The sequence below is a fragment of the Eptesicus fuscus genome, chromosome 6 (genome assembly GCF_027574615.1).
Source record: "Eptesicus fuscus isolate TK198812 chromosome 6, DD_ASM_mEF_20220401, whole genome shotgun sequence".
NCBI classification, from domain to species: domain Eukaryota; kingdom Metazoa; phylum Chordata; class Mammalia; order Chiroptera; family Vespertilionidae; genus Eptesicus; species Eptesicus fuscus.
Window position 1 is genome coordinate 30,037,869 of NC_072478.1, and position 24,665 is coordinate 30,062,533.

General features: G+C 51.2%; 1 protein-coding gene across 15 annotated transcripts; it reads left to right on the forward strand.

Moving 5' to 3' along the window:
• Positions 1–59: 59 nt before the first annotated feature.
• On the forward strand, positions 60–24,274 carry DAZAP1 (DAZ associated protein 1). 15 transcript variants are annotated; one of them, XM_028159537.2, is made up of 14 exons: positions 60–246; positions 7,572–7,612; positions 8,873–9,039; positions 9,564–9,629; positions 11,513–11,623; positions 12,853–12,901; positions 15,960–16,042; positions 18,538–18,691; positions 19,788–19,817; positions 19,947–20,087; positions 21,284–21,460; positions 22,205–22,270; positions 22,362–22,451; positions 23,320–23,386. In XM_028159537.2, exons 1-13 carry the CDS (start codon positions 218–220, stop codon positions 22,439–22,441), a joined length of 1,194 nt encoding a protein of 397 aa, XP_028015338.1. In that variant the 5' UTR covers positions 60–217; the 3' UTR covers positions 22,442–22,451; positions 23,320–23,386. The 15 variants fall into 15 exon arrangements, with proteins under 15 accessions (XP_028015338.1, XP_054573532.1, XP_054573533.1 ...); XM_054717557.1 differs by lacking the exon at positions 22,362–22,451 and having other exon boundaries at positions 23,320–24,274; XM_054717558.1 differs by lacking the exon at positions 22,362–22,451 and having other exon boundaries at positions 11,516–11,623; positions 23,320–24,274.
• Positions 24,275–24,665: the final 391 nt, after the last annotated feature.

Consider the following 24,665-nt stretch of genomic DNA (forward strand, 5'->3'; position numbering starts at 1 on the left):
GCCCTATGCGGGAGCGCGCCCGGTCGTGTGCAGGGCGGCGGCGCGGGCGCGGGGGCGCGCGGTGACTGTTGGGTTGGCGCTGAGGGGAGGAGGCAGCGCGGCCGCCGCCGTTGCGCAGATCCGGGCCGCTGCTGTGGGGAGGGCGCCGGGGCCAGTGACCTTCCGGAGGCGGGAGCGAGCCAGGAGGCCCGGGACTCCGAGCGCCGCCGCCGCCGCCATGAACAACTCGGGCGCCGACGAGATAGGGTGAGGACTCGCCGGGCCGCTCAGCAGCGTCGGCCGGCCCCCTCCCAGACGCCGCCTGGCCCGTCAAGGTCACGCCGCGGGGCCGCAGCCCGGGATCCTGCCGCTTCCTAGCCGGGGGAGGGGGACCCCGAGTGGGAACCTGGGGTTTCTGAGGGTCCGCGCTGTTTCTTGGCCCGGGAGGACCCCGAACAGGAGCCTAGAGGGGCGGGGGGGGGGAGGGAGTCCACGCCGCCGCCGTCGCCGTCGCGCCCGTTTCCCGCTGGGGGACTCCCGAATGGGAGCCTAGGGGGCACCGGCGGGGCCTGCTACCGCCGTGCCCGAGTTTACCATGGGGTACCCCGAGCGTGAACCTGGAGGTTCTGAGGCTCCCCGTCTCCCTCCATGCCTGGATTTCCCGCTGGGAGACTCCAAACCGGAATCTGTACGTTCCTGGGTGCCCCAGGCGCCCCTGTGCCGGTGTTTCTCCTGGAGTACCGGAACAAGAACCTGGAGGGTTTCGCGGCGCCCCCAGTCCGCGCACAAACTTGGTGGGTCAGCGCACGTGGCGGGCCCGACTAGGGGCTCCAGTTCTGCAGCCGCCCAACTTCTCCCATCAGAGACTCTGGGCGGCATCGCACCCTTTCCACTCTTATCTCCCCCAAATGCTAAGAACAAGGAAGGGTCATAAACAGAGGACCCTCGAGCCAAGGTCACGGGGGCCGGTCAGCGCAACCATCGCGTCTGTGACTTGTTTTTATGCAGATGGAACCCCTTTTCGCTCAGCCCCCCACCGAAACTCTCCAGGGGTGTATTTAAAATAAAGAAAAAGGAAAACTCGGACGGGTGGGCAGAAAGCCTTGATTCTGAGGTCTTCCTTTTGGCGCTGCTATCAGAGCAGGTTTATTACAGCTAAGTTTCCCCTTAATTATAACCTTGCCTAATGCTGCACAAGATGAGATCCGAGAAGCCATCCCAAAGGAGCTAGAAAATGCGGTTCTGCCCTAGTGGAGGGAATTGCTCCAGTTTTCTATGCAGATACCAGCTCCCACTACACCAGCATAATTTTACAGTTAGATTCTTCTCTGAAGAAGATGGCAAAACAGTGTGTGCTGCTTTTCCCTGGCCATGTGTATATTTCTTGGTGCCCTGAGCTTTGAATAGATGTGGTGTTTACAAAGTAATTGATTTGGTGAGTCAGTCATTGTTTGCTGGTGGGAGGCTGGCATCACCAGGCCCTCATCTGGCTCCAGCCACTGGGAACACCTTGGATGTAAAATGCATTTTGTGGGCTCCCCACACCCCAAAACCTTATTCCGTTTACTGGACCCTGGAGGAAAGCACTTAGCTCACAGTTGTGTGTGTGTGTGTGTGTGTGTGTGTGTGTGTGTGTGTGTTTGAACCCTGCCAGGCACTAGAAGACTGTGTTCTGTAAATGAAAAGTTGCAGCACTTTTAACAGGAAACTAGGAGGTGGGGAGAGAGTTAGCAGGCTTACCATATCCACATGCACATGCACATGTCTTTCCAGAGTACAGGGGTCTTCAAGCCTGGGCTGCCTTTCTTTCTCACCTAGAGAGCAGAGATGAAGGTTAGGGAAGGGAGAAGCCTGGAGATCATGAGGGCTGTCCCTCAAGTATGCCCATGAGGAGACAGGGATGCCAGGCATTTCACCCCCGCAACTTGTCCCAACTCTTCGGTCCCAGCCTGGGTCTGGACTCTCCAGACCTTCGGGCAACTTGGGATGGCTACAGAACCAGGATTCAGACTAGGGCCTGCTTGGCCATGTTTGCCTTCCACTCTGGTGAATCTGCCCAACAGCCTGAGTTTTAAAGTTGTAAATCACAGGTGTCGCAAAAACGTTTATTGTTTTGCAAGTAAAAATCTGTTGCCAAAAAGTACTAACAAGTTTCTATTTTATATAGGAACCTTGTTTTCGTTGGATGTGGCATCCCAGGTCCATTTTGACCTCCTTGCTATGTAATTGTGCTAACCAGGCTCCTTGGCAATGGGCCCTCTTGCAATTTCCTGTGAGGGGACCATGGTTGCGACTTTGGAGTGGTTACCATGTGGGAGGTTGTGCTCAGATCCAAGTGAGGGCAGACATTATCAGGATATGGCAGGTCTGAATGATATCTGGTAACAGCCACCCTCACCTCCGACCTCCTTTGCTTTGGTGTCTGGTCACCACTCCAGTAGCTCCCTAGGGAGTACTTGACAGTAGGAGGGGCCACTCCCTTTCCTTGACAGACCCACATGTGTGGGTACACTGTGGAGGCCTCAGGAAATGTGTGGATGCCTGAGGCACCTTTCCTTCCTGGTCTGTACTGAATTTGTCTTTGAAGGAAGAGCTGCTCTAGTTCTTGACTACCTGAGCTGGCTAAGAATTCAGCATGAAATCTGATGGGAGAATGGAAGTTGGGTGAGACCACTGGCTTTACTCAATGTTTTTAGAGTCCTGATTGTCACAGTCAGCTAGAGCAGAGCAAGGGCTAGGTCTTGAGGATAGCAGTTTGACAGGAATAGTGGGTGTCACCTATAGTCACCTATGGCCCTGTGTAGCTGATGTATGGATGGCCAGATGTCCTCTCTTCTGAGGAATTCCTTTCAGTGACAGGCACTCATATTGCTGGGGATCCTGCTGAGCAGACAGGGCTGAGGTCCTCCTTCCCCTGCTACAACCTTGGAAAGTCAACTTAAAGAAAGGTCCTTTGATTCAGATTCTCCCTTGGGGTCTGTGGGTGTACATCTGAGGGTGCCTGCCATCTTGATGTTCCTGGGTGCTGGGGGAGTGCTCTCCCTTTACAGATAGAGGCATCCAGAGGCACTTTGTTCCATCCAGCCAAACTGTGTCAGGAACTGGAGAAAAGTGAGGAAGATTTTATCTGGCACACGTGGTCCTATTTGCATAATTGGGGACTGGTAAGACGGGACACCTACATGTCATTGAGGGCAGAGTTGCAAGGAAAGGAAGGACGCTGCATTGGGATCACTTCAAGGAAAGACTGGGGATGTGGGGTGAGCCCACGGTTGCTCACCCAGAGAGGCTGCAAATGGGTGACCTCAGCGGTCTGCAGCCTGGCACTGGCTGAGTGCTGGCATGTGGAGTGGTCCCAAGGCGGAGTGCTTGAGTCCTTGGTGTTTCTGGAATATTTTGTTGGAGAGACTTTGGAAGCAGGATACCCTTGAGTTAAGGCCTGGGAGGGTGGGGACCAGGAGCAGTGGATTATACTTGTAAATGCCTGTTTGTGCTGATGGCCCAATGATGTGGGAGAGTCATTGTTCGGTTTGCTTCAGAGAGGTCATGATTTGGGGAGGACATTGGTCCTGTATGGAATAGGGCAGTGGAGGGGCTCCTCTTACTGTTCGGCACAGTTAGTCCTGAGGTTTTCTCGTGTCACACAGCCCCCATAGTCATCTGGGAGGGGGTGCTCTTCCCTGCTGGCAGGAAGGAAGCCTGAGTGTAGAGGGCAGGGGCTGGCATAGGGTGGGCTTTGGAGTGAGGCCCATGGGCCAGGGCTGCCTGCCTCCTGCAGGGCAACTAGGACAGACTTAAGGAGTCCTAATGTGTTCCCACTAGAGACCAGAAAGGTGCAAACATAGGCTCTGGGTTGGATGCTTTCTAAGAAGAAGTGGTCAATTGCCCAACAACTGACTGGTCTAGGCCCTCTGCCTCTGCCACCTGCTGCCTGTGGGTGGCTTTCTTACTAAGCTGGATGGAACTTTCCGGAGCCTGCCAATATGCTTCCAGGGCAGAGCCCACAGTGGTCGGTCCCAGCCAGGGGGAGCCACTGAAGACTGACTTCCTGGTGCCAAAACTACAAGGTTGCCCTGAAGTCCACAGAGCAAGAGCAGGGTAGTCCTCCAAAAACATTCAATGGGAATATTAACCGGAGCCTGGTCCTCAGTCACTTGTGCAGAGCCCCTTCCAGGAGGAAGCCACCAGCCCCCTCTTGAGGTGTAGGCCTTCAGAGTGAATGTGCTGATCATATACAACCTCTCTCAGATCACCCAGCAGCTGGTGGTGTCTGCTTCCCTCTTGGGAACCAGACTTTTGTTCTGGGAGGGCCTGATAGAGCCAGGAAGTTTGCATGTGGGTTTGGGGAGTGCAGGGTCTATGGGGCCCTGACATCCAGTTTCAGCTGAGTAATGATACCCTTCAGAGCAGAGAAGGGCTGGAGAAGGGAGCCGGCATGGTTGGCTAATCCCTTAATCTGCAGAATCCCATGTGTACAGGCCCATCTACTCCTGAGAGTCACATGGTGCCAAGTGAGTTTGTGTGGGCTGCCCCCGGACAGCCGGTGGGTTGAACAGGGTTCCCACTGGTGCCAGGGCTGCATGTCAGTGTTGACGAGGGATGGTCATGCTTCCTGGGCAGGGGGAACTGTGTCTGGGCTCATCCTGTGGGGACCTTAGTCTCTGGGGTGCTGGGTCGCCTGTTTCTCACTTGCCCTGTGAGGTGGGCACCCAGAGCCCTTTTCATTTTATTGATTACAAAAACTGAGGCTCAGAGGTTGGGGCTTTGTGCTGGGGCTCTAGAAAGGTCCCTGTCACCACAGTCAGCTGGCCTCCCAGGACCTTGTGGAGCCTTCCGTGTGCAGACCACGAGAGTGTGCCTTCAGAGCAGGAGGAAAGGAAGTGGAAACACTCAAAGTGTGCAGCACAACGCTGCCCCACATGGAGGCGTGCCGTGTTCTTCCCTCTGCATAAGCTGATGATGGTCTTATAAGAGGCACCTCTTGCTGAGTGTCTCAGCCTACGTGACGTGACGGGATGGTTGTTTCTAAATCCTGGCATTTACTCAATAATGAGAATTTCCTAATTTGTAATCTCATAACTTCAGATTTACAGAATGGTTACAGATTAGTAACAAAAGTTCCCAATATTCTTTATCCAGCCAGACTCTCCAGGGGCTAACATTCTGCCCCATTGTGAAGTATTCAAAAGGAAGTGGTACCATGATGCCCCTTTGTGTAGACCTGTCCATGTGTTTCATTTTTAAGAACAGAGATATTCTCTTAAGTGCACACAGCACAGTGATAAAATTGGAAAGCACAGTATTGATGTTATGTTATTATCCATCCACAGAGCAGATGCAAGTTCTGTCAGTTGTGTGGGTGATGGCATTTCTAGTTTTTCCCCCTTAATGCCTAATTTTGAAATTTAAGTGAAGGCTGGAACCTGGACCGGTCTGGCGGGTTCCTCCTCTACGGGTGGGCAGTGGAGGTTGGGGTTCTTGGATGGGCAACAGTTTATTACTTTTCTGTTTTGGTGGATGCAATGCTAAATAGAAGCTGGTGTTCTCTAAGTGAATTGGGTTTTGTTTTAATTTTTTTTTTTTTTTTAATTCTTGAGATCGCTTTCCTGCATGAAGCTGCTTTTCCATAGCAAACCTTTGGTTGTTCTTGTTTCAAAGGACTGGACAAACAGGCAGTTAGTTAGCAGTGCTAGCCAGCCTCTGGCCCTTGTCATTCGAGGCCCTGTGCCCCTACTGCAGTGATGGCGAACCTATGACACGTGTGTCAGCACTGACACGCGTAGCCATTTCTGATGACACGCGGCCGCCAGCGGCCGCATGCCGAGGATGAAACATTTGCGAAATAATGTTTTTTCCTCAAAGTGACACACTACCCGAGTTATGCTCAGTTTTTTGGTGAAGTTTGACACACCAAGCTCAAAAGGTTGCCCATCACTGCCCTACTGGGTTCCAGGCCTCAAGGGGTTGGGCATGCTGAGTGAGGCTGGGCCTGAGTCACAGCTTGCTTTGGGCAGTGCCTGGACAGCCCTTGGGGAGTGGGGCACAGATGGAGGCACTCACCCTGCACCCCCAATTGTTGGAAGGCAGGTGGCCTGAGACATGGTTTTAAGTTAATGAGGTCTAAATGTGAGCCTCACTGCTGCTTGGTCAGCATGTTCCCTGAAACCTGTTTTTACCAAGCTCCCTTTCTAAGATGCTGGAAGCACATCTATGGCCACATGCATCCTGAGTCCCCTTCTAGCCCTCCCCAACTAGGGACCGGTGGTGGCCTATTTGTTGGCATTTTGAGGATGGTAGTGGGTACCTGTCTGGTTATGGGAAATTGTTTCTCACACACTAAATATAAATTGCCCTTCCTTAGAGAAAAGGCAGATTGGAAGAAGCCCCTGACAGTCCTGCTGTCACAGGCATTTTGCCAGTGACTGGCATGCTGAGGCTTGAGTCACCAGATGGAGCAGAGGTGACAGGTGTGCCTGTTACCTTGAGGGTTCTATTAGGAGGAGGGCAAAGCTCCCTGTCAGATGATTCTCTTGGTTGCTCAGGAGGCAGTAGTGTTATCAGCCTTGCAGGGTCCTTGTGTCTCAGGTGGGAACTGGGCCTGGGCCCCCTGCCAGCATCTGAAGACCCGCCAGTTAGTGTTTAGGTCCAGCTCCGAGGATGAAAGTGGTAGTGTCCCCTTTTCCTGGGTGAAACAAGAATGATGGAGAGCTGCCACCACTGCTGCTGGAGCCCTCTCTCCCTGCCTCCTCTGTCATACCTGTCTCCAGGGCTTTGGGAGGCTAGAATGATACAGAAGGATGCTGAGGATGAGGAAGGTGAGCATAGTCCCTTGTGAAAGCTGGAACAGTTGCAGCACCTTGGTTCACTCCAGGTCCAGCCAGTTGGAGGGCTGTGTGAGAGGTGGAAAAGGCAGGCGCTGCCACAGCCCTCCCTTGTTGAGTCCTAGCAGTGTGGAGCCCTCCCTGAGGGTAGTAGGGGGGCTCTGGTTTCTGAACCTGCTGAGGGCTGTGCAGACACAAGGCAGGTAGGCTGCAGGGACGGTGTGGGATTCCTCCTGAAAGTTCTAGTATGACTGTTTGAAAGTACAACCCAGGCTACCCTGGAGTGGGGGAATGTGGGCTAGGACTCCAGTGCTGGGTCTGGAGCTCTGGGGATCTTTCTAATGATTTGTGGGTCCTGGCTCGTGATCACATGGTGGGTGTCTGAGGCTTTCCCCTACCCCTGCTGTCATTCTGGTTTGTCCTCTGTGATCTCAGATCTTGATTGCAAATAAACAATATTTCAAGAGTGTTAGAGGAGGGACTTGCTGTGGTTGTTTTCCACGTGCATGTACAATTCTGGACATATTGTCTTTACTACATTATAACACTCACCCTGCCGTGTTGGCAAGTCTTAGAGTCATTTTTCATATCTGTAGTCAGTGAGGCCAGGTGATGGCCGTGGCTGTTGAGCGCCATGGCCATGACCGTGACAACGTCAGCATGTTTGTGTGAACTTCTGTGGTGTGAATTACTGTCTTGGGATGGATCAGATGGGCAGCATCTTTAAGGCAAGAACCATTTGACCCTAAATGTCTTCTTGTTGAATTGCAGGAAGCTCTTCGTGGGCGGTCTTGACTGGAGCACCACCCAAGGTAGGTGCCATGGCTGAATGCCAGGCGTTGCAGGCAGGCTGACCTTGGTCTTCAAGTTGTGTTGTGAATTCGTCTCTTGCTACTACCTCAGGTTTCTTTAATTCTTCATTGATTTATTGTTTTGATTTCTGGGGTAAAAGGGCATTTGATTGGTTATTAGCAGAGGGCAGAGGGAATGCAATATTGACTTTGAAAAGGTTAATTTCGTCCTGATGTTTCACAGCAGAATTGAGGGAGAAATTAGACTGGAGCTTCCTAGCTCAAGGCTGAGGTAGGTTCTGGAGGTAGGAGGACTGTTAGCATGCAAAGTGCGGTGGCTAGGGCTTTGCCCATTGTCACTGAGTTCAGATGTAACAAGAAGAAGCTGGTTGTCAAGTGGCCTTCATCCTGAATGCCTTTGTCAAAACCATGCTCAGTTGCAGCATTTCTAGTTTATAAGAAGACATGATGTACTCTATCCTTTATCTTCCTCCTCTGCCCCCAAACTAGTTGATGAGTCAGTTTAAAAGTGGCTAGTTGTTGCCCTGACCGGTTTGGCTCAGTGGATGGAGCCTCAGCCTGCGGACTGAAGGGTCCCAGGTTCAATTCCAGTCAAGGGCATGTACCTTGGTTTCGGGCATATCCCCAGTGGGGGGCGTGCAGGAGGCAACTGATTGATGTTTCTCTCCCATCAATGTTTCTGACTCTCTGTCCCTCTCCCTTCCTCTCTATAAAAAAATCAATAAAATATATTTAAATAAATAAATAAGTAAAAGTGGCTAGTTGGTTCAGCTGGTGTGGCTCAGTGGTTGAGCATTGACCTGTGAACTGTGATGTCACAGTGTGATTCCTGGTCAGGGCACATATCCCGGTTGCAGATTCAACCTGTGGGGGTGTGCAGGAGTCAACTGATCAGTGATTCTCTGGCATCATTGATGTTTCTCTCCACCCCCCCCCCCTCTGAAATCAATAAAAATATATATGTATTTTAAAAGTGGCTAGTTGTAGGGGGCGGGCTAGAAGGGGTCAATGGGGGAAAAAGGGAACGTGTAATACTTTGAACAATAAAGATTTTAAAAATAATAAAATAAAAAGTCAAGTAAAATGAGATTTGAAAAAAAAGTGGCTAGTTACTTTCCAGGTTAGGCTGATGAATCAAAAAGAGCAGCACTTGCACGTGTGTGTGTGTATGTGTGTGTGTGTGTATGTTTGCATGCCAGCTGTGATTCTGTGCTTAACGCTCTGGTGTGTGTATCTGTTTCTGTCCTGATCTCTGAGCAGAGACTCTTCGCAGCTACTTCTCCCAGTATGGAGAAGTTGTGGACTGTGTGATCATGAAAGATAAGACAACCAACCAATCTCGAGGCTTCGGGTTTGTCAAGTTTAAGGACCCGAACTGTGTGGGCACAGTGCTGGCCAGCAGACCACACACACTGGATGGTCGAAATGTAAGTCCTGCTGCAGCTGAGGTCCTTGCCCCTTTCTCTGTCATTTATCCTTCAGCTCACTGGGTTCCTTGAGCTTTTGTAGATGTTTATGTGAAAGACTCTTTTCTATGGGGTTGATCTAAAAGGACTAAGGCTCACCCTAGCCGGTTTGGCTCAGCGGCTAGAGCGCCAGACTTCGGACTGAAGGGTCCAAGGTTCAATTCCAGTCAAGGGCACATGCCTGGGTTGTAGGCTCGATCCCCAGTGTGGGACGTGCAGGAGGCAGCCGATCAATGATTCTTTTTCATCATTGATGTTTATATATCTCTCTCCCTCTCTCTAATCAATAAAAATATTTTTTAAAAAAATAAAAGGATTAAGGCTCTCTATTCAGACTGGAGGTTGGAGCAGGGTATGGATATGGACATGGTGTGAATTGATTGCAAGTGCTAGTGTGCTGTGCTATTGGCTGCTGTTGTTGACACCTTTTTTTCTAGAGAAAAGAACCTCATATTTACAACTGGCTCATTTGAAACTTCCTACAGATTGACCCAAAGCCATGTACACCTCGGGGAATGCAGCCAGAGAGGACGCGGCCAAAAGAAGGATGGGTAAGGGGCTGGGTGGGCAACCTTGCATGTTCAACAGCCAGTTTAAAGGACACATGTGCCTTTGTTGTTTGTTTCTTTGTTTCCAATTACAATTTACATTCTATATTATTCTATATTAGTTTCAGATGTACAGCATCGTGGTTAGACAAACATGTGTCTTTGATCTGGAATTTTTGCTTATTAAGATTAGGAGTGACTGAAGGTCATCTTTGACACTTGACCAGCTGAAAATTGCTCAGATTTATTCAACACTTTAAATTTTTTTTTATCTTGTAGCCAAGAAGAGAATTTCTATTAGTCTACTTTAAAAAAAAAAATGACAGCTCACACCTGTTTATCATCGGAGCCATCTGCTTTTATCTGCCCCAAGTACTCTCAGCCTGCCAAAAGGGCCGAGAGGAACTTTTTTTCCCACTCCCTCACTTCTCTCTACTTGGTGGCCTGGTCATCCTTAACTCTGAGACTTCCACCTGCCAGCTCTGCAGCCGCTCCTCTCCAGACACAAACCTGGTGGCTGGTCGCTTGAACAGCCAGTGTGGTGACTCCTGGAGATTCTCTGAGCTGTGTGTGGCCCCTGGTGCTGGGTCAGCTGGAACAGACCTGTCCTTTGTCACTCACCACCCACATCTTCCCTTCCACCACCCAGCAGTTCTCAGAGAAGGCTGTCACTCAGAATGCTTCCGTCCTCATAGAAAGCCCTACTGAACAGAACTAGGCTGGAGGCTGTTGAGAAGCTGCACACAGGCTCCACACACAAGTGTGTCTGATCTAAGTGGAGGCTTGAGATCTGCATTTCTAGCAGGATCCCAGCTGCTGCTGGGAGGAGCCTCAGACCCTTGAAACCATTTTTATTTTTCCAAATTTCTATTAGAAAAGTTTACAAATTACAGAAAACTAGATTAATCAGTTTTTATTATTTTCCAGTTATCTGTATTAATATTCATCTCTGTCTGCATAAACCACTCCTAAATTCTGGAACATGCATCTCTTCAAAGTCCAGCCTCCCACAGAATCCCCATCCCGTCAACTAAGATGCCTAAGATGTCACCCATGTCCACACAGCCATGCTCATATTTCTATGACTGTCTTACAGATAACCTTCACAGTTTTTCAGACTGAACTCGAATCAGGGTTCAGATTACCTTTGGTTATTAACGGTCCTTTAGTCTCTTGGCAGCTTTCTTAAGACAGAATAGGCACAGGCCATAATCTGCATACCTGTGGAACCCTCACTCATCCCCAAAATTGCTAATCAAGAGCAGTTGGGACGAATTAACCCATAAGCTCCTTGAGTAGAAAGAAGGGGTATTAGGAGTGGAGGGGGTTCGGAGGGGCAGCATTTTAGGGCAGGAGCTGAGGTTTTGGTCAACAGATTGAAAATCACCATCTGAAAACCAGCCATTTACCATCCAGGAGAGTAGTCACGTCTTTTCCAGGCAGATGTAAACTGGCCAGGCCGGCATCCAGGAGGCTTTCCGGTTGGTTGTAAGGCACTTGGGGAGAAGCCAGCCTTCTGTCCCTCAATCACCATCTGAAAACCAGTATTAATTATGGAGGCCCCAGGTATCTTCCTTACTGTCCTGAAATCCTTTGTTTTACAGTGTAGACCTTTAAGTTCGGTAACTGTTGTAGTTCAGAATATTTGAACACAGTACTACAGTCAACTTTAAAATGCATTTGAAATAGTGCTACCATAGTACTGGACTCGGTTGTCTTGGGTCTCTGGGAAAATGCTATTCTTGGTTCTCTTTGGACTCCCTGGAACTTTCAGAGTGTCCGGTGGCTTTAGTGGCTCTCAAACCCGTGCAGACACTTACTTACAACCCTGGGGGTCATGCTAGGGCTCCCCACATGATCTAACCAACTTTTCTTTCTTGACACAGCAGAAAGGATCCAGAAACGATAACAGTAAATCAAATAAGATATTTGTTGGTGGAATTCCTCACAATTGTGGTGAGACAGAGCTCAGGGAATACTTCAAGAAATTCGGAGTGGTGAGTTGTTCCTGCACCAGCAGCATCCAGGCAGCAGCTGCTCAACTTGGCCTAGTTGGAGTGGGCTTGGTGGCTCTGCCCTCTTGCCCTGCACGCCCCCAGAACAGAGCAACCAGAGCCCATCCTTTCCCTTCATGGCCATTTACCATCCAGGAGAGTAGTCACGTCTTTTCCAGGCCGATGTAAACTGGCCAGGCCGGCATCCAGGAGGCTTTCCGGTTGGTTGTGAGGCACTAGGGAGTGTTGGGGAGAAGCCAGCCTTCTGTCCCTCAATGACAGGAAGCTGTGTTCCAGGTCAGGTTCACCTGGGACCTCCAGCTAGCTCCTCCTGCCCAGGATCCGAAACATGGTGCCCACCCCTGATAGCTGCAGCCAAGGGGGTCCTGGCCTGGTGGAGGAGTTCCAGAGTGGAGACCATTCCCAGGTTCTTGTACTAGCAGCATGAGCCTCACTATATGGGGATCGTGGCCCAACCCCATTGCTTCCTCTGGCAGTTCTCACTGACCTCCAGGCTGCCAGGCTTCACAGGATATGTTTGGCTCTGTGTCCTGCTCATTGTTAACTCTATGGTACAGACCTTCCCCCAGGGATGATCCTGTTTTCTGGAAGAGGTTAAAATCCTTTAGAATCTCATGGGGGTTAGAGTTAATCAGGGTCATACAGGGAACTCAGTTCTAATGGGGCCAGCAGAGGGAAAAACTGGGCTAGGGTGCAAGTGTGCATGGGGCCATTGCACAGGCCCCTGTTGCTCAAATGCCCTGTCAGTGGTGTGGCCCCGCCTGCTGCTGTATTGTGTTTGTCAGGTATTGAGTGTGCGAGGGCTGAGTGGCCAGGGTTTAGGAGTGCCAGAGCACATGATGAGGGACATATTTATTGAGTGGAGTAGTTGTGGGGGGGAGGGCAATGAGGGCTGGATCAGCAGGACAACCAGGCCACTGACCAAGGGAGGTCCTGGAAGCACCAGTGCTCTGAGTCATTCCATCCTAGCATTTTGAATAGGGAAGATGCCCTATGCGTCTCCTGGCTGTCAACTCCCCTATGGAGTGGTGGCCTGGGCCTCTGGCCTCATAAGTCTTGGACCATCATTCTCTGGAAGGCAGCCTTTTGCCTCAGGACTCCCAAGACTGGAGACTTCCCAGCAGGCATTTGGCTTGGGACTTCTGTCCTCGCCAGAGGTGCTCTTAGGCACTGTGGCATCCAGCTCCTCAAACAGCTGTTTTCTCTTACAGGTCACAGAAGTGGTCATGATCTACGACGCAGAAAAGCAGAGGCCTCGAGGTAAAAGAGATGGAGTTTGTCCTTGACCTTCCCCCTCAGATGGCAAACTATCTCACAATTAGGTGGTGGTTGTAGCAAGCATTGTCTCAGTAAAGGGTGGTTTGGAGACAAACGATTAAAACGTAGGCTTTTCCTGTGCAGCCCCCAGCTTGTCTGTGCTCCCCAAGGTCAGACATTACTGTCCTTTTTTTTTTTTTTTTTTTTTTTTTGGCTCATTCTTTTAAAGTTTTTACAACTTGACATGAATTTGAACATGGTTTCTGTTCTTTAATGTGCATTGAAAGACTTGTGTCCTTTTCCATTGTGACCTTCCTTAGTTAAGACTGTCTCCTGCCTTCAGCTCATGCCAGTGTAGTTTGTCTCCTGCCTTCAGTTCATGTCAGTGTAGTCAGAAGTCTCATTTCACGTTGTCAGGCCAGATCTGCTACAGCTCAGCTTGAATGTGGAGTTTCCCTTATTCACCTCATGCTTTTTTCCTGTTTTTCTTATTTTTCTCCTCAGTCAATGGGGCTGGTGGGAGGAAGGGCACATCCCCTCCAGGGCAGCCCACCTTGCACGTCTGGCCTGGGCCAGCCAGCACCTGACATCCATGCCCTTTGGGTTTGGTGGTTTTATTTTTTTTGTTTGTTTTTTGTGTGGCTGCTGCTCTTTGTCCCTGCCCATCTGTTTTGTTTCATCAGCTGCTTTGGGCCCTGGCCAGGAGCTGATCTGCCGGTCCAGGCCCTACAGCCCCTGCCCTGCGGAGACCCCTAGAGCGCTGGGCTGCCGTCCGCAGCATGCGCCCGCCATGCTGGAGAATAGTTTGCCATTTGAACTTCCATCCTCTTACTCCATGATTAAGTAATGTCTCCTCCCTTCATGTTGATTAAGCTGTTAAGTCATAGTCTTAATTTTAACATAGACGTACATGCTTAGTGACATATTAAGTGTTCCATAGTAAATATAGTAATATTAAGTAAGTTGTTTTCCTTTCTCTCTGTGAATTTTTGTGATTAACGATCTCTCTTTAGATTTCTCTTCTCCAGGTGCTAAATTATATCACACAGGTACAGGCCATCCTGCAGTCAGAGGAGGGAGCGGGCTTTGCTCCAGTGGGGTGTAAACGAAGTTTCAGTGTGTTTCTGTGCCGCTTCCTCAGTGGTGATGTCGCCTCTTGACACAGACGCGTCCCTAGACGTCCCGCCCCAGGCTCCTTACCCACGAGTCACCGCCTCTTGTGCCCTAATGGACCTCGCGAGCCCTGTGGTTTCAGATATTCCTGCACTCTGAGAAAATGTTACCTTGTAATATGCGTTTATCACCCGTGCTGTGTTTCACCATTGCCTCTGATCTTGTGAAGCCTTAGGACATGGGGATCCCGAGGCTGCTTTTAGATTCCCCAGGTCGCTCACCCCCTCCCAGGCCACCTGCGGTCCTCACCCTGGGCCCAGGGTTGGGGGTGCAAGCAGGACAGGCTGGTGGGGAGAGAACTTTGGGCTTGGTCCTGCGTTCCCCTGTGGTGCACACTGTCCTCAGCCACCTGGCTTTGTAGGTCTCTGCGAGTCCCCGTGAGCTTCCGCGAGCGCTAGGCAAGCAGAGGGTAGGAGCACCACCCAGAGAAGCACTTGGTCTGCAGGTGTCCCAGAAACAGCTCTTTCCTACCTTACTCTGCAGAAGCTTTCACAATGGCTCTGAATCATCCCCCACCCTCTCCTGTTGGTTTAAGACAGTGTCCCTGTCTCGGGGGTTCTGCGTGTATCTGCCAGATGGCAACCCCTGACCTCTGGCCCACTCAGTCCTGCTTCTATCTTTGCTCCTCATCCCTTTCTCCAGCTCCCCACCCTCCCACCAGCTTTGTCTCCTCTCCAATTTTGCTGTCGTGGTTCCGTTTCTTCTCTCACACGCCACATGTAGATTCTGTGTGCATGCATATGCAGAGAGAACAAGACCAAAAGCTCCTGCATCCCAGCTGCCCCACCCTGCTAGTCTGTCACCTGACTTTCTGAGCTGCCTTCTCTCTGTTTCCATCCTTCCACCGCCATTTTACCTGTGATCTTCCCAGGTGGTCTCCAGCACAGGCCTGCCCCTACTTCCACGCCTCTGCCACAGAACTCTGTCCCTGTGCCCCTTCCCCATGCCCATCTTCAGCCCCTTCTTGGCTTTGGCACTTCCCCTCACCCATATTTTGTTCTTTGGGATCTCCTGGCAGCTGTCTGCCATGTGTCCTTTTGTGCTCAAAGCTGATGGGCCCCGGAAGCAAGGGCAATAGACTGAGGACCAGACACGCCACGTTAGCCGGGTGGTCGCGCTCACCCAGACCAACCAAACTTCGTTTATACTGCCACTTCCTTGCATTTGGAAAATGCTAAATTATTTTCTGTTTAAAATTTTCTTTGATGACATGGTGCCTCTTGCTCTTGCTGCTGACAGCAGAGTTGACCTGCTGGAACCCGCTGTGGCCTGTATCTTTGTGTATTTTATTACATAGATGTGTGCAGATAGATACCTGTATACATACGTATGTGACCTTGACAGGACTCCTTGGGCTTACCCAACGGTGTTGGATAAGCCTAGCGAGGCACTAACTGTGGTATAGACCGTACTGTTAACGCCTAGGACAATATATGGCTGCTGTCAGCACTAGCTGCAAAGCACATTGCAAGCCGAGGGGGAGAACCCTGGGTTTCAGCGAAGCAACAGTGCATCCACAGGATATCTGCGACTGAGGCGGAGTGCTCAACTGCTCCCTGCTTTGTACTTACCTTCCACAGAATGTTCTAGCACCAACACGGCATACCCTGCCATGTTTCATGGCCCTCGCTATTGGGCTGTTCAGGCTGCTGTTCCCTAAGAGGTGCCCTGGCTGTTCCAAAGTGTCCAGTTGGAACCCCAGCTCGAGCTGGGCCCAGGCATCCGGCGGGTCCCCCTGCCTCACTTGCTGGATAGGCCTGCAGCCCCCTCCCTCACTTGCTTCGCTGAAGCCCTGGGTTGATCCTTCGGCCCGTCCCTAATACTGTTCATCATCCTGTTTTGTGTCACAACACCCTGCTACCTTGATTCACTCTTCGTCGTTGGCTAGGTTTTGGATTTATTACTTTCGAGGACGAACAATCAGTGGACCAGGCTGTCAACATGCATTTTCACGACATCATGGGCAAAAAAGTGTGTAGTTGTAGTTTTATTTTACCTTAAGACCAAACCAAGTCTCAGGCAACTGAGGGATGTCACTGGAAACAAAATTTCCTTCATAGAAAAGGTCCAGGTGAGAGGTGCTGGGACCCTCTACGGTGGGGTGGGACCTGGACCTCTGGAGACTTGTTGGGTGGTGGGCGGTGGGCCTCCAGTGACATTGCGGGTTGCCTCAGGCTTGGTTCCAGTGACCACTCCTTCAGATGTCTGAACTGTATTCCAATTGTTCCATCCAACCCGCGATGGGCAGCCAACCTTTGAGAACAGGTTTCATGTAAAACAGAGAAATGTAAACATCCTGAAGGATTGGTTGTTTTAATTGGGTCACTTACTGTGAAACTCTGGTACCAACCACATGCTCTCGATAGTACTTAACTCCATGCAGTCAAGTGACCTCTGGTTGTTTCATCTTCATACTGTGTTGCCGCCTTGGAGGTACTGTCAGAAAGTGGCCCATAATTACTCACTTGTCTGGGCCCTTCGAGTTTTTGGAAAACTTAACAGTAAAATGAGTAACTGGCAGAAATTCTGTCGTGTGGGATTCCTTATAGTTAGCAAAGTCTGGGGCCCACGTTTTGGTAGGATCCCTGTTTGGGTCCTTGTAAAGCCTGCTCTGCGCACCCCGGCGGCAGTCCTATTGGTCCCGTTGGTGTGTGTTCCCAGTTTCTCCTCATTCGGTTCAGCATGCCCAGCCCTTCTGATTGAGATACTGGAGGAAGCATGGCACTGGGGTCTGCCCAGGTAGCCTGCTCCCTGATGTTCAACAGGGCAGCCGTTCATACTTGCCAGGTGCCCAGGTTTCCCTGCAGGCTTAATCCCATTTGAACCCAACTAAGTGGGAGACACATACCTCATCCCAAAACTCACTGAAGCTTTTAGTTTAAACCATCTAAGGACTTCAAGGATACACACCAGTTAAGAACACGAGGTCAGAGGAGTCCACATTCAATAGTTGAAGGTCCTGTGACATTTAAAACTTGGAAGAAGTGAGGTGCTGCTTCAGGAGCAGAAAGGTCTGCTAAGTGCACGATCTGTCCCTGCTCCAGGCTGCCAGCCACCTGGTTGTGGGATGCAGGGTATCTGAGTCTGGACTGCTCAGAGCTGACACTAAGAGGGTTTCTCGTGCCGGCTGGAGTCTGGCTTCTGTCACAGCACCTTCACTAATCCCCACCAGTTCTTCAGTGGGGATTTCTGACTAACAGGCTCCCGTCCCACTTTAATTAACACCAGAGTAGAGTGACTTTTGAGTTCCCATAGGAGGGGAGAGTAAAGGACCTTTTTTAATTACAGGGGCTGCTTTCCTTTGTAAGCAGGAGACAAATTTCCTTAAGGAGAGTGTGAAGACCCTTCAGCTTCAGCTCTTTGACTCTCCCTTGGTTCTGCTGCCCAGTTATACCTTTAGCTAAGGGAACTTTGTTCCCATCAGAGGAGTGGCCTTGAGGCATCAGGAAGGGGAGAGGGGTCTTTTGTGCCTCTGTTTTAAGGGAGCACTGACAGAATTCTGATACATAATGGTTATTTAGCTCACCAGACTAAGACCCCAAGTATGACTCCATGTGGATCTGTTGTCCCACTTACTAAAATTTATCCAAAAAGAAAAAAATTCAGGATTCTCAAATGCTGAGACAACTCTGGAAATGGGGCATCTTTTTGCCATCGGGCAATGAGCAGCATAAGTGGGGTAATCACCACTTCCTGCTATGCTGACCTCTCCCCTGGCTGTAGCTCCTGACATGTCCAAAGAGGAAGAGTCCTGGGCTGCTGACCCAACACAGTATGAAGATTGCTTACTGATCCAAATGTCCATTTTATTGCATGTTTGTTTACTTTTTGTTAGATGTAATGTAAGGCTCTTTATCATATCCATTCCCTCTGACATTATTTTGAGTTAATTGAGATTTTTTAAGCGTTAGCCTGGGGAAGGTAAGTCTTTATCTTCCTTTAGACATTTTAAATTAAAAACCTAAGTAAACCAACTGTGTTTCTCAGGTATGAGCTGAAGGTGCAGGCAGGGTGGGTGGGCTCCCAAGAGATCCCCCACCACCATGATGCGGCCAGGGGCGGGCTCCTGCCACTCAGTGGTTCCAGGGCTATGATTATTGGAATGGCCCTGGTCTCTGTCCTGGGTTTATGAGGCTGTTGAAAGAGGACACTGCTCTTTTACCTTGACTGAGAGACCCTTGTCATGCATAAAATGCTCAAGGGTCCCTGCTCTGCAGCACGTAGGGCTTAGCATGTCACAGTCACATCTATTGTACCTGAGAAACATTTTTTAAATATAATAATTAAAACAGAAAAAAAAACTTTTTAAAGAGAAAGCTACTGGCCTAAATAAGGTATATAGTTAAGTATTTAGTTTTAAGTTATAATAAGATGCTAAGTGTAGTCATAAGTTACCTGAGGGTGTGTCTGAAGGGAAGGGGCCCGGGACCCGTTCGTCCCCCTGAACCAGACCTCGATTTGTCTAGGTGGAGGTTAAACGGGCTGAACCTCGCGACAGTAAAAGTCAAGTGCCTGGACAGCCAGGGGCCAGCCAGTGGGGCAGCCGCGTCATGCCCAGTGCCGCCAATGGCTGGGCAGGCCAGCCCCCACCTACGTGGCAGCAAGGATATGGCCCACAAGGTAAGATTCTTTCCAGGACAAGCTACTGCACCCACTTCTCCAGACTTAGCGCAGAGGTGGGCCATGAGGAAGCTCATGCAGATAGAGGTGGGGCTCCCTATTCAACTGGGCCCTGGGTCCCTGGGTTCTGCCTTATTACCGGGTCCCTCTCAAGAGTGGTGTGGTCCTCAGTGGTGTGTTTGGGTCCTGGCCAAGTCCATGTTTGAGGTTTGGGCCAGCAGGGCTGCAGTGAGCATCCTTGCCCTTGCGGTCTGGGGTGGTTTACTTAGGTTTGGTTTACTTAGGTTCTTCCACAGACAGGTCAGGATAACCTGGTGGGTTTTGAGACTGATGGTGAGCAGGTGAGGTTTTCACCTGGCTAGAAGGAGATTCCTGCTTCTTGGGTTCTTTGGGTCTTTTCTGTTCCCCAGGTTTTGGGCTGACATCAGCTGGGCTGTTGGGTCCTCTGTGTGTGGTCCAGAGAGCGGTTGAGGATATCCTGGAAGGATGGGTTGGGGAGCCCTGGGATAGGATCTGGGAGCCTCCTTCCTTGTTGGAAACCCAAATAAGTGGCAGCGTCCCAAGAGGAGCAGATGGAGGCCAAGTGGGCCTGTCTGTACCCAAGGCACCCAACACCCCTGATTTTGCAGAGCTATCTACACATTTCAAGGCTTTATCCCTGCTCTCTCCAGAGCTTTCGTTTTTAAAACCTGCTTTTATTGCAAAATGAAACAGCTCCAGTAAACTACTAATTCCGGACACTCATCCACCAGCAGGTGAAGGACTCATGCTTGGCCGGTAGTCAGGCCTGAGATGCCACACATGCACCTGAGTCTCTGATCTATGGGTGTTTCCTCCATCCCTTTTGACGGTTCTGTTTAAGAGCCAGGGCCATTGACTCAATGGCTTTTCTCTGAATCCTCCCCTGTGGAAGAGAGCATGGACAGCAAAACCTGGTGTTCTTGGGATCACAGGGCATGTTGAGAGGGGCTCCAGGAGAGTTCCACCAATGATAGCAATCATGCTATGAGAGTACGAGGGCAGGGCAGTGCTTGATATCCAGTTGGTGACATTGGTCTAACTCAACACCAATCCGCATCTTTGTTTTCTGGTTTAGGAATGTGGGTGCCAGCAGGACAGGCAATTGGTAAGTCTTTGTTCTGGAAACGGGAAGATGACAAAATCCCAAGTGCAGTGGGCCCCCGGCAGGCCTGGGTCTGGGCAGGTGGGGGTTGTGTGTCCCATGTTCTCCCTCACCCTGTGTCCTGTGTTCCAGGTGGCTACGGACCGCCCCCTGCGGGAAGAGGAGCTCCCCCACCACCCCCGCCATTCACCTCTTACATTGTGTCCACCCCTCCTGGAGGGTTCCCTCCTCCACAGGGCTTCCCACAGGGCTACGGCGCCCCCCCACAATTCAGTAAGTTCTGGGGCCATGGGAGGTCTTTTCAGCACACCTTTTATAGACTACCTAGATCTCGCACTGGGGGTGCAGTCGGAAGTCTGTCATGGTTCCTCTGTCTGGAGGAAAAGGATGGGCTGGCCTTGTGGACTCCATATTTGTTGGCTTTGGCCTCCTTATGGGCCGGCCGCATGAGTGGTCACAGCACAAAGACCTTGTTCTTCCTCATGGTCATGCCTCGAATGGGTCTCTAGACCTAATCTCTGTGATTCATAATTGAGGGGCTTCAGGTCTTGATTCACTTTCCTCTGTGCTTTACTTTGTGGTTGAAGATTGGGGTGTAGCGCATCCAACTCACTGGGAAGGTTAGGGTTCTCTGACCTCAGTACCCTCAGAACAAAAGGGTGCAGCCTAGCCTGGCTGGAGTGGTTTGTTGATTGTCATCCTGTACACCCAAAGGTAGCTGGTTTGATTCCCGGTTGGAGCACATACCTGGGTTACAGGTTTGATCCCCGGTTGGCTTACATACAGAAGAAAACTGATTGATGTTTCTCACATCAATTCTCTCTCCCCCTCTCTAGGAGCTGGGTTCCATAGTAAAGAGGAATCCCCCTCACAAAACTCAGATGGCCATATATCATTTCACCAACATAAAGGGTCCTACAGTCTTTTTACTAATAAGTCCTTGGGATCCAGGTGTGTCATTTTGGGGGCAGTGTTGGACCAGCCACATTTGTAGCTCAGTGACTACAAGTGGCCAGTGGCTGAGGACTGGGCAATTCAGTTCTGTGGCCTGGAGCAGGGCCTCATGATGACTTTGCCTTGTGGCTCTTTAGAGAAAAGGTGTGTCTGCTCTAACAAGACAAGAGGTGGATAGGAACATTATCTGCAGCCTGAGGATGAAACATGGATTGGGTGTGACATTTGTCTTCTCAAAGCACATGGATTGGACTGTGTTGGATGGTTGACTTCTGTCCTTCTAGTGAACATTCCTGAGCAGTGAATTACTAGCCAGCACCCACCACAGGCACCTAGTTCCTGGGCCTGCTTCAGCTCCTGCTGTCCCAGCTGCCCACAGTTTTCTTGCTGGTCTCTTACCCTTCATCCTCAGGGCCTGGCCGCTCATGTGTTTCAGATGGAAATCCTGTGAAGGTTCCTGGTGTCTGGGCCGTGGGCAAGCATGGTGTCTGTTTTTCTGTCCTGTTTGTTTGCAGGTTTTGGCTATGGGCCTCCACCTCCACCGCCAGATCAGTTTGCGCCACCAGGGGTCCCCCCTCCACCTGCCACTCCTGGGGCAGCACCTCTGGCCTTCCCGCCGCCTCCCTCTCAGGCTGCCCCGGATATGAGCAAGCCCCCAACGGCACAGCCAGACTTCCCCTACAGTCAGTATGGTGAGTGGCCATGCCTCCCCCTGACTTCCTTTCTCACAGGTGGATTTCCCACCAGTGTTTCTGGGTCGGGTGGTCTGAGATATGGGAGTTGTTGGAGAGTTCATGTGACCTAGGAACAAGCAAGCGTCAAGCGGGATTTTGGTTGCTTGGGTTTTTGCCAGGGCACTAATCGTAGAAAAGCATGGGTTGCACAGCAGGTGATCCCAGGCCTATGGGTTTGGAAAACAGGCTATGACTGGGCCCCTAGGAGAATGGTGCGAGGGCTACAGTTGCTGTTGGGCTGAGGACATCCCCTGCAGGCTTGTCCCTTCAGTGCCTCGGTTATCCGAGTGCAGAGCGCAGGCAAGAGTGTCAACTGGGTGGTCTTGCTCTGGTCTGGGGCAGGTTCCGGCTTTGGCGTCGGCTTTGTGCTTCACTTGAGGGGCTGGTCGTGGAGTAGGTGCTTCTGAATCGGGTCTGCAAGGTGACAGCTGAGTGGGGGAACTCCTATGAGGACAGGGTGTGGCCTTGGGTCTCTCCCCACACCGGGGTCAGTCCCCTGCCTGCCGTGAGGGGCCAGGGCATTCAGGTCTCCTGTGAGTTTCAGCCCTTGGTTTTCCATGTTTTGGTGTGAACTGTGTGTCACCCAAGACCACAATATCTGCAAATCAATCCACTCTTACCCTCAAATGCAGTCCCGCCAGCTGACCAGATGCCCCCAGCACCCCTGCATCGTACACTCTTGTTCCCTTCGGGGCCTTGCAGGGCTGTGGTCACTGAGCACGTGGGTTCTCGACCCTGCCTGGAACAGGACGTGTTGGCGGCAGACATGTGAGCGGCCCTGGGTGGGGGTGTACATGATCTCGAGTGTGTCCCCTCCCTACCACCCTGGGGTAGTCACCCTGGTCTCGTCTCTCGCCAGGCCTGGGTACCTATTCTCAAGACCCGGCGGGCTTCGGGCCCATACTTTGTTTACACTCTTATGGTCAGGCTGAGCAGTGATATGGCCTAGGTAGGTGGCGCCTCCTCATGCACGGTCCTCACCTGCCTGCACCCGGGCACCGGACGTTGCCTCCTCTGCTGTCCCGGGCGGGGTGGAACCACACTGCCCTCTGGGACACGACCCAGGAGCTCTGCCTCCGAGTGTGCCCCCGATTGGGAATCCGGGGGCCCTGGGATGGCCTTCATCCAAAGTGTGTGGTCCGGGTGGGCAGGGAGCGAGGACAGTGCTGCCCCTCATTCCAGAAGTGTCTTCATACCCACCAAGGCCAGTAGTACAGGGTCAGGGTCCTTTTTAGAGAGGGACCTGCCCCACCCAGATGGGCTCTGCAGGTGCAGCCAACTGGAGTCATTGAAGCCTAATGGTCCGCATGTAGTCCCTGCCCACTCCCATTGTTATGGAAGCCTCCAGGTTGGGTCAACTCTGGAGGGAGGACCGTCTGGGGTCTGAGGTGCATCCTGGAGGGAGGCTAGGGCAGATTAGATGTTTCCTTAAATCCTGAAAGTCATGCCTGAGCTCACCCTGCATTGTACTCGAGAACAGACTTTCTAGGAACCCAAGGTCCGCCAAGCTGGGCCAGGTGATATGTGTCTCCAAGCCCAAAGGTCTCTCCCGACCCTCAGCTCTGCCACCAGGGCTCCCGCCCTAAGTCTTTGGGGACAAGTGGGGGTCGGCCAGGATCAGACAGGACAGACCATGGGTCCACGAGATCTCATAGACTCTTCTTTCCGTGTGGAGACAGGGTCCTGCTAGGTTTTAGGGTGGGCTTTTCTGGAGACACGTGCTCCTGGGGGCCCAGTGATAGCAGGTGGGAGCGGGACCCTGGGTCCTGTTAGTGGGACCAGCTCCCCCGGCCACTCATTGCACTCTTTCCCTGCAGGTTATGGACAGGACTTGGCCGGCTTTGGGCAGGGTTTCTCAGACCCCAGCCAGCAGCCCCCCTCCTATGGGGGCCCCTCAGTGCCAGGCTCCGGGGGCCCCCCTGCTGGTGGAAGTGGCTTCGGACGAGGTCAGAACCACAATGTTCAAGGATTCCACCCCTACCGACGCTAGCTAGCTGGTGCCACGCAGGCGGCTAGATGGCTGAGACCCAGGATTCGAAACTTGTGAACTCGTGACAATCACAAACTTGGCAGAAAAATCGCGATTCAACCTTGGGGGGAGGGGCAGACGTGAGGCTTTTGGAGGCGGCTGTGGGTGACTGAACTGAAGTTTTTAAATATATTTCTTTCTCTAACCCATCAGCACAATAAAAAAAAAGTCACTGGTTCAACAACAGGGTTTTAAAAAGTCTTCAGCTTTAATTCAAAACTTCAGGTTTCTTTTTCTTCCTTTTTTTTTTTTTTGAAATTATTTTCCTGAGCCTTTTGTTTTACCGTATATTGTAAACTTTTATGTTAAAGAAAAAAATATACATTTACAAATTGTGAGATTTTTAAGATAAATTTTCTACAATGTATACTGGCTTATTTTTTAATTTAAAACAGGGTTTCTGTCGGCACTGGTGGAAGTGAGGGGCATTTTTGGTCCCCGTACTCCTGGCTTTGAGGGTTGGGACTCGTTGGTCCAGAAACTCTGGAGCTTAAAAAAGCAATCTACTGAGTGTGTTTCGTTTTTGTTTATTCCTTGCTTTTGTCGATTGATCTGCCTGGCGGTGTCTGCAAGTGCACCATGGGGGCTGCACCCGCCTGGCTTGGCTGACAACCACCCCGCGTCCAACTGCATCAAGGACCAGGAGGTCTTGTCAGCCTACTTCCCGCGCATGTGGCTTCAGGGCATCCCCACTGACCAGTTTGACCCTGGTTTGAATAAAGAGAAGTGCGTTTGGATTAGAACCCATGTTGTGTCATTTGTTCCCTCCATGCTGGGGAAGAACCCCGCCCACAGGAGAACATGCATCTGTCCTGGCTCCTCCGTGGTCTTGCAATTACTTGAGGCCTGCTTCAGAGGGGGGGCCCTGGCCCCAACTTTGGTGGGTCTAGGAGTCTTTGGGTTCTGGCAGATGGGGTTTTAGGCTGTTTAGGCAGGGGCCCGGTGAGAGCTGCAGTGCCAGTGTGAGGTTCTAGAATTCATAGCCACTCGCTGGGTGCCAAGGAAAAGGCATACAGACAGATCTGACTGGGGATTGGCCAGGCCTCCCTGGTCCCTCCGGGAGTGATACCTGGACTGTGTCTTTGGAAAGGCCACTCCACCTTTGCACAAATTGGGCTGTTGACATGGGTGATG